The following is a 12,427-nucleotide window of genomic DNA, read 5'->3' as shown; positions in this document are numbered from 1 at the left end:
AGAGAACCCTAATAACAATATTATACTATACAAACCAAACCAAACCAAACCAAAAGGGATTAGGAACTGGATCATGCTTTTCGAAGTGATTTGGTTTGGCCACCCGACCTAACTATCTTTAGTAAATGTAGCATGGCCCAAACTAAATCAATACCTTTTCACCAGAAGAGAAAGGTCCTCCACCATGGCCTCCCCTATCCTATGACTGCATTCATGACTTCATGAGTTATGAACTTATGACACAAGCCATCAAATTGTCTTTCATTGATGCTCTCCCAAGATCTTTAAGCCTGTATATTGCTTTCCAATCATTTTCAATGTAAGCTTTCTCTGAGCATCTGGATGTTTTTTGAAAGATTCTATGGAAATGGGCCACTAGGGTTTCTGAGTTGGACAACAAACTTTAATGTCCAAAAAATAAGTGAAAATTCCAAACCTGGTGAGTACTAATAAGAAGCGTTTGTAGTCCAACGGTTAGGATAATTGCCTTCCAAGCAATAGACCCGGGTTCGACTCCCGGCAGACGCATCTGTTTTTTTAAAACATACTCTTTCTTTTCACTGTGTACATCACCTCCTACAGTAATTACGACATTTACAATACTAACCCCAAACATTTACTGTAACTATGTTACACCTATCAAGAATTAAAGATCATCATGAAGTTTTATGATTTTTTACACTATCACCTACAGTAATTACGACATTTACAATACTAACCCCAAACATTTACATCATGAAGTTTTATGTCATCATGATACTGGATGAGGCAACAGAGCCAAAATCAGTGATTCTAGGAGCAGAAGAAGATACTGATAGATATACTGCACTAGGCCTTGGCCTTGTATCTGGCAAATCTAGTAGAGGCTCATTTGGGTTCATCAAAATCTGCACCACCTTCCTTATCTTTGGCCTGAGCATAAAATCTGTGTGCAAGCAAGCAAGGCCAACAATCAATGTCCTCTTCACTTGTTCCACTTCAAATTTCCCATCAAGCACTACTTGGTCCACGCACTCGAGCAGCTCGTCTTTCGCGTACAAATTCCATACATTTTCTACTAAACTGTAGTCGTCGAAGATACCCTTTGATCTTCTCCCACACACCACTTCTAGCACCACGATTCCAAAGCTATAGACATCCGATTCTGGGGTAGCTTTTCCCGCAAACCCTAATACTTCCGGGGCCAAGTACCCGGGAGTACCGGCTAAGGGAATTGTAAGCTTGGGATCTTGTAGCATTACTCTTGCTAACCCAAAGTCACCTAGATGAGCATTGTAGTCAGAGTCCAGCATCACATTGTTGGGCTTGATGTCTCTGTGAACAACAGGGTTGCTACATTCTTCATGGAGGTAAAGCAATGCTGATGCCAAGCCTGTTAAGATATTGTACCTTGTTTTCCAATCAAGGATGCCATTTCCGATGTAACGGTCGAGGCTCCCGTTAGGCATGTATTCATAGATTAAAAAACGATTTTCGTTTTCGTGACACCAGCCTTGGAGTTGTACTATGTTCTTGTGCCGTAGGCGCCCAATTGTGCATATTTCTGCTAGGTACTCCCTTTCCCCTGTAATGTGTTTGAACATGAACATTACGTTAGTAAGCACAATTAGGTAATGAACACGTACATTATGTGAGAACTTTGCTTTCTTAGATTTGGGACACATTAAAACCATGAGGTAACCCTCATGTATGACGTGTTTAATTAGAGATGTGATCTACAATGTGATAACCTAAACATGACTAGAAATTTATTCTAATAACACAACTTTCTAAGTACACTGTAATGTCTGCTTTAATATTTTAAAAATTGACCAAAGTAACTAAATGATTTTTATTCACTAGTAAAATCACTAAAATGGTTTATTTAATTTCTTTTCAGGCAGAATTTTGCAGGTCAAAACACAACTTGAGTAGAACAGAATCACACACCTTGTTTGGAGGCTGCTGTAATCTTCTTGACAGCAATAGTTTTAGGAGGAACATGAATCTTATCTGGTATGATGCCTTTGTAGACAACTCCAAATCCACCAACCCCAATCAGATTTTCCTTGCTGAAGTCCTGAGTGGCCCTTGAAATCTCCTTGTAAGTAAACATTTTAGGGGCATTTGCAGCTGTTCTTGTCCTGCTTTCTATGTCTTCTGTCTCATTCCCACCACAGTGGTTTCTTTTCACAACTCTCAAAATGAAAGGGTAAGTGAAGGCCATCAAAACCAACACACACAGAAAAACAGGCACATCAACAGTCCAAATGTTCCTGGGCTTTCTCTTACGCCCTTTGTCATTCCCAGGAGGGCTAGGATTTGGCAACTGAAGGGAGGTGAAAACCCAATCACGGACTTGGTGGCTCTCAGGGAGAGTTCCAGTAGATGCTGTGAAGCCAACATAAACGGAGCTCGGAACAATACTGTCGAACATGGAGATTGAATGGTTTAAGATGGTGACTAGTGGGTTCTCAGAGTAGCCAGCTGAAACGTGGAGGATTTGGTTCCAACCATTATACTCAATTGTGAACTTGATGTCTCTCCCACTCTTGAGGTTAATGCCTGAACTGTTGAGACTCTGTATTGCAACTGGGTCCATAATGCTTGTTGTGTCAATGGCAATGTGGTTGTCATCTGGATCAAACTCATGGTTCATGAAAGTGTCTAGCTCAATTCCCAACTGCTTAATCACCCCACCTGGTTTTTGGACAGTTTCAAATTTAGAGAAGAGCAATATGTGCAAGGTTTAGCACAACAAATGGGGACTAGAAAAGTAGTAATGCTAAAGAGTACATTTTTTAAAACTAATTTGCATACAAATTAAGAAGTAAATTGATTCGGATCACATTTGCTTATCAACAACTTTAAGACACAATTCTAATGGAGGCAAATAATGTTGCTCCTGTCATTTCACCTAAATACATACGTGCTGTATGAAATTGTCACATAATGTAATTATGAAATATGGTCTCTTTAATATTACTCGACAGAAAACTCTGCATGTGGACTTAATAAAATTTTATTCGCAACCAGAAATTCAGCAAAAATAAACCAATATTTAAAGATATCAACCTTGTGTTGATCTATCTAGGAGTCCAAGAAATGAGCCATAGCTATCAGGAGGAGAAGGACGACTATCCTGAGCAAAAACAAATGCCATTCCATCTCCAGAGCCAGTTGTATTTGAGAAAGCCGAAATCCTGACAGTGAAGGTTGTGGAGATAAAAGAAGACCATGCCGGAACTGGGTACCGATACAGAACCCTCCCAACTTTGTATAGCGGTAAAACCGATGCTGAACTTGAGTTGCTCTTTTGTTGCTCGGGTGTGAGACTCAAATACCCTTCACCTGAAGTCACTGATCCCATGCATAGTAATTTACCTTCACTGCTGCAACTTTGAGGAGTGAAGGTGGGGAAGGAGAAACTGATAGGATCGTTCAAAGAGGCTTGGTTGTTGTGAATAAGAAGAAAGGTAGAGAAGAAGAGAAGAAAAACCATGGCTGTAGATGAGAGCTACAACCTAAATTAAACAAAGCGGATATTCATATGTGCATATATATAGGGGATGCAAACTAAGCTTAATATTATATAAGATCGATATTGTATTTCTCATTTGACCAATACTGACCTGTTTGAATTTTAGGTTGTTCTTAGTTGTTGTTTCTCTATTATTTTTCTTAATTTTGTGTCCAGGGTACGGTAATATTTGAATGGAGTTTTGGGTAATGGACTGTTGCAAGTGCAGATGCCATGGTTTGTATTTCACTATTTTGGTGGCCTTATCTAGCAGGTGTTGACTTACATTATGATGTGTTTATGACCAAAGAAAATTAGTGCAACTCTTGTCCTGCAAGACAAAACTTCTTTAAAATCAAACTAAGTAGAACAAGTTAAAAATCAAATCATTATAATTACCTGATAAAAGTATAATTAATCAGAACAATGTACCCACAATTTACCATGCATAATGATACCTAACTTGCATCACGTACAAGTCAAGAGTCAAGAGAATATAGATGTAGGAGTGCAACGTTACCACAGTGTTATCAAACTTGAGTCGCAAGTCATGATACATATTTCTGTAATTTATGGAATTATTATGCATATACTATGTTATCATACTGTGGTTGTGCTGTGCATCGGTTTTAATGTTGTAATTACAATTTAAAAAATACCAAAAAATGTTATCTTTATTATAAAGTGGAGATTCCTTTCTTCTTCTTTTTTTTATGCACGGCATTAATAATTAATTGTCGTCCAACAAATTCAAGATGCACGGCAAAATGCATGCACAGTATTAAATGAAAAACGCTAAATATCGTAAGTTATTTTTGTCCAAAGAAATGTATGCGATCCTAAAATAGAAAACACATCTCAAGAAAAAACTGGCATTGCAAAGAGCATCTGTATATCCATATTATTCAATCTCATCCAAAATGTGTCTACATTGGTACTTCTCTAGTGACAACCAAGCTCTTACAAACTAGAAGACAGAGTAGTACTGCTGTCACCCTCTAATCGATCTTATCGATCATCCTCCATCTAGTCTCGGCGTTCATATTTTCGAGCCCAGATGTGCTTGCCATTGATCCGAAACTTGGAGACGCGATTGCCTTTCAAGATCTTATCAACAAGTGTGACAGAAGATAACACCATTTTAGCATACAATGGTTGTTCATCAGAAGGAACATTTTCCATGTCCACATCTTCAACACACTTCTCCATCCCAAGAACATCTGAAAAAAGCTGCTTCACTTCTTCCACTGACACATGAAACCCCCTTGAGAATGTAAGAAACATAGTCCTGTCATCAGCAGATAACTCAATAGATGGGTTCCAGCCCCATAAGCCTCCTGTGGGAGTAAAGTCGGCAACAAATCCCGGGATTATATTGAGTGCACCAAACACTGGATGTGGAAATCCCGGAATCACAAGGGGCTGCTGTGGATGAGTAAACTGTGACAGTACTGGATTTGTACCAGGCAAAACACTCTGCAAAATATCAGTGAAAATTCGAGCACAAATATTAGTGAGAAAATTCTTTACCCCACTGATTGTAGTGTATCTGTTCTGAATGAACATTTGGAGTGAGATTTCCTTCTGCATGAGCCTTGAAGTGAGGACAATTCGACCGTTTGGCGCTAGACATAAAAGAGTACTGTTACTAGTACTGCAGTCCAAACACCTCAAGCAAAGCACAGCTTCATCAGCCAGGGCATTGACTATGCTGTCCGGAAGCCCCAACATCTTGACTATGATGTTGGGGTAGTCCTTTTCCAGCCATAGCCATAAGGCCATCACCAGAAGGGATTCAGCCGGGTCACGCATGAAGCTCACGACCAATCGAGAGAAGAGATCTCGATCAATCTTGTAAAAGGCATGAAGCTTCTCTTCGGTGACAATATTAATGGAGGTACTCATTTTGAGACTGAGAGAGTGTTTGAAGAACAGACAATGAGAATAAGCAAGAATGGCTGTTGCAAGTGAGACTTGATTATATAATGGATCGAGAATTTTTTGTCAAATCAAACAAAAATTACAACCAGATTATGTGTATAGTGCCAATTAATGGATCATCATATATGGTAAGTTTTCTGGCACACAGAATCACATCAGGTAAAAATTTGAAATTCAACTTTTTAGATAAGGTGTGTATAGGAGGTTATTTATTAGCACAGGGCTGAAGTGATTCACCTGCCATTGTAGTATCTACGCCAGAAGGGAAGTGTTAATGGTTTTTCCTTTTTTGGTTTTTCTTCTCGACATGCGTTTTAAGAACCTGTGGAATTAATTTTTAAAATCTGTGCCATTAGTTTGGTTACTTCAGGAACTAGTTGTATTACCCTCTAATCACAAGATTAGGTGATTCATTGTGATTCATGTTCATAATATCTTTGTTAGAGTAGATTAGTCGTTCTTTATATGTAGTTTACTAGATTTTGGGAAGTGATTGTTTCCAGCCATATTTTAGTTAAATTTATTTTTTCTGTTCAGGGCTTTCAATCATTGTTGGCTATGAGGGGAAACTAACGAAACAATTGTTGTAAACTCCCAATTTTAAAGCATAAAATAGAGTCTATATAGGATGACATGTGTACAAACGAAGGCGTCCAATTTAATATTTATAACTATTATTAAATTCCAGGACGACCATAAGGGAAAATTGTTGTAAGCTCTCATATAATAGTGTACAATGAATAATCTTGACGGTGGTGAGGTAGCAAGCATTTTGGTGCACGCCCTGTCTTGGTGAGCCGGGCTACCGGGCTTAACTTTGGTGATGGCGACGAGATGAGTGGTTATTATTCATGTGTCAGTTGATATTATTTTCATGTGTCATTTGGAATTCATATTTGTTATGAGCACTTTATAATATGTCACAACTTTTGGAACATTGAAAGATTGAACGGATTTTTTTTAATTATTTTTTCTATGAATTTTCTTACTTTTAGACTGTGAAAACTTATATATTATATATATGTAAAAAAAATTAATGAATAGTTTAATTATTCGGGCGGTCAATTAGAATACATTCTAAACATCGTGATTTATTAAAGATTTTTAATCTCGACAATTTGAATAAAAATTGGGTTTTGAAATAACTTGGCATGTTGGGAGTTATGAGGCTAGGGTATCCGTGAAATGTAATGACATGTTAACCCTTTTTAACACTATTTATCCTTACAGTTATCCTATACCATAAGCTCACCATTCATATAGCATGATTTTTAGATCATGTTTCAATTAACGGAAAACCGAAACATTGAACTATTTTTTTAATGAATTATATTGCTTTTTTACTTTAAAAAATCATTAAAAAAAATCGTAATGATTTTTGAGTTCCGTCAATTTGAGAAGTGTTTATAAATCACTAATTGAGGGTGAAAATTTTTAAGTGAAGATATAAGAACATGCAATTTTGGCCAAAAATTTTAGGTAAAAATCGTGGTCGTGGGGAAGTTTCATTTAATTATTTTGGTTTTCAACTTCCACGGGGTTCAGATAAAAAAAATTAAAAAAAAAAAATCACAGAGTTAGGGCATCATTTGTAGTTAGTTTATATATGGCTTTTAATTTTTAATTTTTCTTTTTTACTTTGAGAATAATTAAAGGTTTTTTAAATTACTAATTCAAAAATTCTAAGATGACACGAATGACTAAGATAATTTCATGTAACATTGAACATCAATATATCAAGTGCACTTTTGAATTTTCGCTCAAAAACTATTTGATTAGGGACTTAACTTTTCAGGAGTCGGCCAACAAGGTTCTCTATCCTAGGTTGGCTAAATTTCTTATGATGTATTATTCAAAAAAAAAAAAATTCTTGCAATGTATACTTGTCTTTTAACGTGCAATCAAAGTCGTCGTGTAATGAAAATTGATGATGCAATAACTTGATAGATTCTAAAGAAACCAAATGGAAAAATCCTCCTAGTGGTCGTCTAAAAATTATTGTGGATGGGGCTTTTCGAGCTGAAGATGGGAGTGGAGGTATTGGAGTAGGAGTTAGGAATGAAACTGGTATGAGTATTGCTGCGTTGGCTAAGCCTTTTTTACATGCACACTCGGTCCTTAATATGGAAACGGAGGGGTGTAGAGCTGGTTTACTTCTTGGTATCCACCAAGGCTGGACTGGTATTGATATTGAAAGCGACTCTGCCATTCTGATTACTGCTCTCAACAGTGAAGAGAAAAAAATTTCTGAAGTAAGTCGAGTTTTAGATGATTGTAAAGAGTATATGTGTACTTTTCAATCAGTAGAGAGTTCGACATATTTACAGTGAAGCAAATGGTGTAGCAGATAGACTTGCACTCCTTGCTAGTGGTTGTGATATTGATGATTTGTAGTTAGATGAGATGCCTGCAATTATTCAGAATATTCTTTATGAATATCAATGTAACTGTTTCTATGTAGCTCGGGGTTCAGGTTTTAGGTCCTCCCTGATGCAAAAAACCCTAATATTAATATAATAAATGGAACTGGGCTTGGGAATGAGCCTCCCAGCTAGGCTGGGTTTCGAACCCCTTTAAAAAAAAAACATCTTTTAATGTGCAATCAAAGTCGCAGTGCAATGAAAATTGACGCTGCAATAACTTGAGGATTCTAAAGAAACAACAAAATTATGTGATTGGACACTGGCAGTTGAATATGACCATAATTAAGTGAAAAAGAATTAATTGACTTCAAAAAAAAAGAAAATAAAAATATAAAATATATACTCTATAAATGAAAATATATAGATAATAAAGAATAAAAACATTCTGAAAAAAATACAAATCAGGTGTGAGAAAAAGAAATTAACGCAAAATAATAAAATAGAAAAAAAGGAGATACTGAAGCCTCCAAACCCGCCCCAAATCCCCAATAAGAATTTAATAAATAAAATAATTTTTTTTCATATTGCCTTTTTTAAAATCAAAATCTACAACAAATAAATTTAAAATATGATTAAATTCATAAATCATAATTCAGTGAGTGCAAAAATCAAAACATCATTAAAATAAAAGTGTAGCTATTAAACTAAAGTAATAAATGTATATATTTGCAATTTATATTATAAACAATAAATTAAAATATATATAAGTTAAATATATGTATATATTATTGGGGCAGGTTTGGGGATGGAGATCACAATACCATCTTCGCCCCATCCCCAATCTTAGATAGCGAAGATTGGGGATCCCCATCCCCATTCCCCATTTGTCCTCGAATTCTCCTCCCATTAGGGGCGGGTATCCAATAGAGCTCCTCCCCGCTGGGGATTTTTGCCATCCCTAATTAGATCATTCCTTCTCAAATTTTGATTTAGGATTTCTTCCCAAATTTAGCAAGTTCAGAAAATTTCTGATCATGATTTTACAAGTTACAACTAAATTAATTAGATGCATCCTTTATATCTCACATACCTGATACCATGACCTGGTCCGCATTGCACACCGGTTATGTTTATAAAAGAGCAACCTCCCTTAATTGCAATGCAGTCATCTCCTACAGTGATAACACTGTTACATGAGTGATCTAGCAATAACATTTCTAACCCTAATTACTGATGAATGATGAGATCAAGAGGAAAAGCCTAAATGACTTACTAGTTGCAATGACAGAATCCCTTATATTTACGTGTGTTGACCCAACAATACTGAAGCCATCGGTGTTGGGGCTGCTTGCAGGTGCACTTATATGAACGTTTGAGACTTGGATACCAGTACATTTGTGCATTGTGATATGAACTCTTGGACTGTCAATAGAAGTAAATCCATCTAGGGTAAGTTGGTCACAATTGTCGAACTGCAGAGCCTGCAATAGTACGTAATTAACCTAAATGATGTTTTAAACTGATAACGTTAGTGACAATTGTACGTGCTATTAATATGTATGTGTTTCTTTACAAGAATGATCTTTAAAAATAGGGGAAATGATCATTTACCCAATTTTGGGGTCATTTAACCCCACTTACCCAAGCACTCTAAGAGATTGCCCACTTAATCAACAGTTTTCATTTTTAAACCCTAATTACCCAACCCTTTCAACATGTGCCTGTTTTATCCAATTTCTCTGACCCTTTTGCCCCTCTATAACTGCAACGTTTCAAATTGTAACAGAAACGTGATTTAGGGAGCGAAGCTCTACTATTTTAGAGAGAGAGAGAGGATCGGCCTGGATTGTAGAGAGAGAAGCTCCCTGGTTTTTGATAGTGGAGCTCTATCATTTGAGAGAGAGAGGGGGGTTGTGCGATTTCAAAGACTGGAAAGAGAAGCTCCCTGGTTCCGGTGTGTGAAGCTCTCCGGCGATTTGTATTTAGAGCTGGTGGTAGAAGATTTGCGATTCCTAGAGAGAGAAGATTTGATGCTATTTTCACATGGAGCGAGATCCAGATGCTCTTTGTGTTCCTCCACTGCGGTTTGCTTTTTTTTCTTTAGCTCTGTCTAATCTGTTTGACATTTAGCTCGATTTAATCTGTTTGATTTTATGTCTTCTTGTGTACGAATTGTTGTGTTATTTTCGAACTGATTTTTCTGAATCAGAGCTTCGTGTTATGTTTGTTTTGGTTTTGAATTGTTTTTGCAGTTTTGATTTGAATTTCCAGGTGTTTTTGAGTGCATTGTACGTGTTAGTTTTGAACTTCTGTATTAACTTCGTGTTTTTTTTGGTGAATTCATGCTTGGATTTGGGTTTGAGCAGTTTCCGATGGTGTTGTAATAGTTCTGATTATATTTTTGGGAGGCATTAATATTTCTATTGGGGGCCAATAATGTGTGTTAAATGATATATTAGTCTCTATAATTGTTGTTTACTGATCTTTTATTTGAATGCATAGCAATTTATTACATTTTTCGAAGTGTGTTTAGTAGTTTTGACTATATTATTGGGGACCAGTAGTATGTTTATTGGGGGGCAGTAATGTTTTTTATGTGTTATTAAGTCGCTGTAATTGTTGTCTAGTTATCATTTTCATTATTTTAAAAGTAATTTGGTACTACTTCTAATTCGTTTTGGTAGTTTTGATTAAATCATTGGGGGGCACTAATCAGTTTATTAGGGGGCAGTAATATGTGTTTTAGGGTTAATAATAGATTCGTTCTCCGGTGTTTTTTTCGCAGGAGTATGGCTGATCCTCTGGTTGCTAGGTGCCTTTACTCTGGCAAAGGTTATATGACTTTGAATCAATGTATGAGCTACTCTGAGTTGTATGAAGACATTTTCCGTACATTCCAGTTTTTGCCAAGTGATGTTATTGAGCTTCAGTATTTAGTTCCTGGTTGTGAAGTTTGTTTTCTTCGTAACGATCGTGATTTCCATATGCTGTTTTGCTCTGCTAGAATACATAGGTTAGAGTGTGTTGATATTTTAGTTTTAAAGATTGGGGGAAGTTGCAGCAGAACTTGGTCAGTCGATAGTTGTTCGGAAATTATTGATGAAGATGATTATTTGGGTGATGCATTCAGGACTAAAGTTCACAAGACGTATTTGTCTGATGAGTGGAGTTCTTATATTCATCATGTTGGGGAGAAGTTTCATGGTGCTGTCGATCTCCGTGGGAAGCTCAGGAAGTATACAATTGCAGTTGGTTTCGAGTTTGTATTCCTGAGAAATGATTTGGACCGTATTCATGCAGTCTATGCAATTGTTGGAACTGAAGGTTGTGATTGGCATCTTCGCTCTCTTTCATCATCTGCCAATGGTTTCCTTTATATAATAGAGTTGAATAATATTCACACTTGCAAGGGTGTAGTTAGGACTCAAAAACACAAGCTTTTGGGATCCAAGGTTGTTAAGACTTGCATTGCTGCTGATGTTAGCTATAATCTTTCATTGAAGCCAAGGGAGATTATGAGCAAGTTCAAACCAACATATGAGTTTGATATTTCCTACAAGGTTGCCTTGAAAGCAAAGCATAGGGCTAAGGAAGCGATTTATGGTTCCGATGTAGATTCGTTCAGCAAGTTATCTTGGTATAAGGAAGCTGTTTTGGAGAGTAACCCGGGCTCTACTTTTGTGTTGGAAGTTGACCCATCTACTAATCGTTTTCAGAGGCTGTTCGTAGCTTACGGAGGTTGTGTTGAAGGCTTCCAATTCTGTTTGCCTGTGTTGTATGTTGATGGAACGTTTGGTAAAAGCATTTACAAGGGTCAGTTTCTTTCTGCAACTGGAAGGAATGGAAATCAAGGTAGCGGTATAGTTTATTGCCCCCCCCCCCCCCCCCCCCCCCCCCAAAAAAATAATGTTATTATTGGCCCCCAATAATATTGGCTTTTGTTATAGTTTCTTCATATGTGTGATTAATATTTCTTGTTTTAGTTTCTTTTATTGTTTTTGATATCATATTTGCTGCACAGTGGCACGCTGCCATAGTTTACTGCTCTGCAACAAACACATTATTGGCCCCTAGTAGACTGAGTTTTCTGTATTCTGGTTTATGCAGGTTTCTACCCTCTAGCTATATGTTTTTGTGATTCTGAGACAGATGCAAATTGGACATTCTTTTTCAAGCATTTGAAGAGTTTGCTTGGACCTCAAGGAAGAGTCATCACATTTATTAGTGATCGGGGTACTGGGTTGTTGAGTGCTTTCCATAAGGTATTTGCTGGTAATCCTCATCTGTTTTGTTACAAGCATTTGGCGGCGAACCTTGCCAGTAAATATAGGGGTAAAGGTAATTCTGTCTTGATAGAAGATGTTAAGCAGAAGTTTTTTAAGGTTGCATATTCCTCTACTGAGAAGGAATACTGTTTCAATTTACAGTTGCTTAGAGCAGCTGGTGGTGCCGATATTATTGACCCTTTTCTTGCTGAAATCCATGTGGAAAATTGGTGCCGTGCATTTTATACTAGATGCCGTTATGGAATTATGGCTAATGGGATTGCTGAATCATTTAACTCTTGGATTGCAATTGAGCGTTTGATGCCAGTTTATTGTATGTTGGATTAGACCAGAATTAA

At 36.9% G+C, this 12,427-nt stretch overlaps 3 protein-coding genes and 1 non-coding gene across 4 annotated transcripts; 2 read left to right on the top strand and 2 right to left on the bottom strand.

Moving 5' to 3' along the window:
- The first annotated feature begins 456 nt into the window (after positions 1-456).
- Positions 457-528, top strand: TRNAG-UCC. The gene has a single exon. It is a non-coding gene; the product is annotated as a tRNA-Gly (tRNA).
- Positions 529-743: 215 nt separating this feature from the next.
- On the bottom strand, positions 744-3,349 carry LOC112171687 (probable L-type lectin-domain containing receptor kinase S.5). The gene is made up of 3 exons (XM_024308832.2): positions 3,055-3,349; positions 1,930-2,679; positions 744-1,564 (listed from the first exon to the last, which is right to left on the bottom strand). The coding sequence occupies exons 1-3, from the start codon at positions 3,347-3,349 to the stop codon at positions 744-746; spliced, it is 1,866 nt and encodes a 621-aa protein (XP_024164600.1).
- Positions 3,350-4,525: 1,176 nt separating this feature from the next.
- LOC112171685 lies at positions 4,526-5,404 on the bottom strand. Its single transcript, XM_024308831.1, has one exon. It carries the CDS (start codon positions 5,402-5,404, stop codon positions 4,526-4,528), a length of 879 nt encoding a protein of 292 aa, XP_024164599.1.
- Positions 5,405-10,592: 5,188 nt separating this feature from the next.
- Positions 10,593-12,416, top strand: LOC112171684. Its single transcript, XM_024308830.1, has 2 exons — positions 10,593-11,655; positions 11,911-12,416. Exons 1-2 carry the CDS (start codon positions 10,593-10,595, stop codon positions 12,414-12,416), a joined length of 1,569 nt encoding a protein of 522 aa, XP_024164598.1.
- The last annotated feature ends 11 nt before the right edge of the window (positions 12,417-12,427 follow it).

This window comes from Rosa chinensis, chromosome 6 (assembly GCF_002994745.2).
Source record: "Rosa chinensis cultivar Old Blush chromosome 6, RchiOBHm-V2, whole genome shotgun sequence".
In the NCBI taxonomy this organism is placed as follows: domain Eukaryota; kingdom Viridiplantae; phylum Streptophyta; class Magnoliopsida; order Rosales; family Rosaceae; genus Rosa; species Rosa chinensis.
The sequence above is the reverse complement of the archived record's forward strand: the minus strand, read 5'-3'. Positions and strand labels throughout refer to the sequence as shown.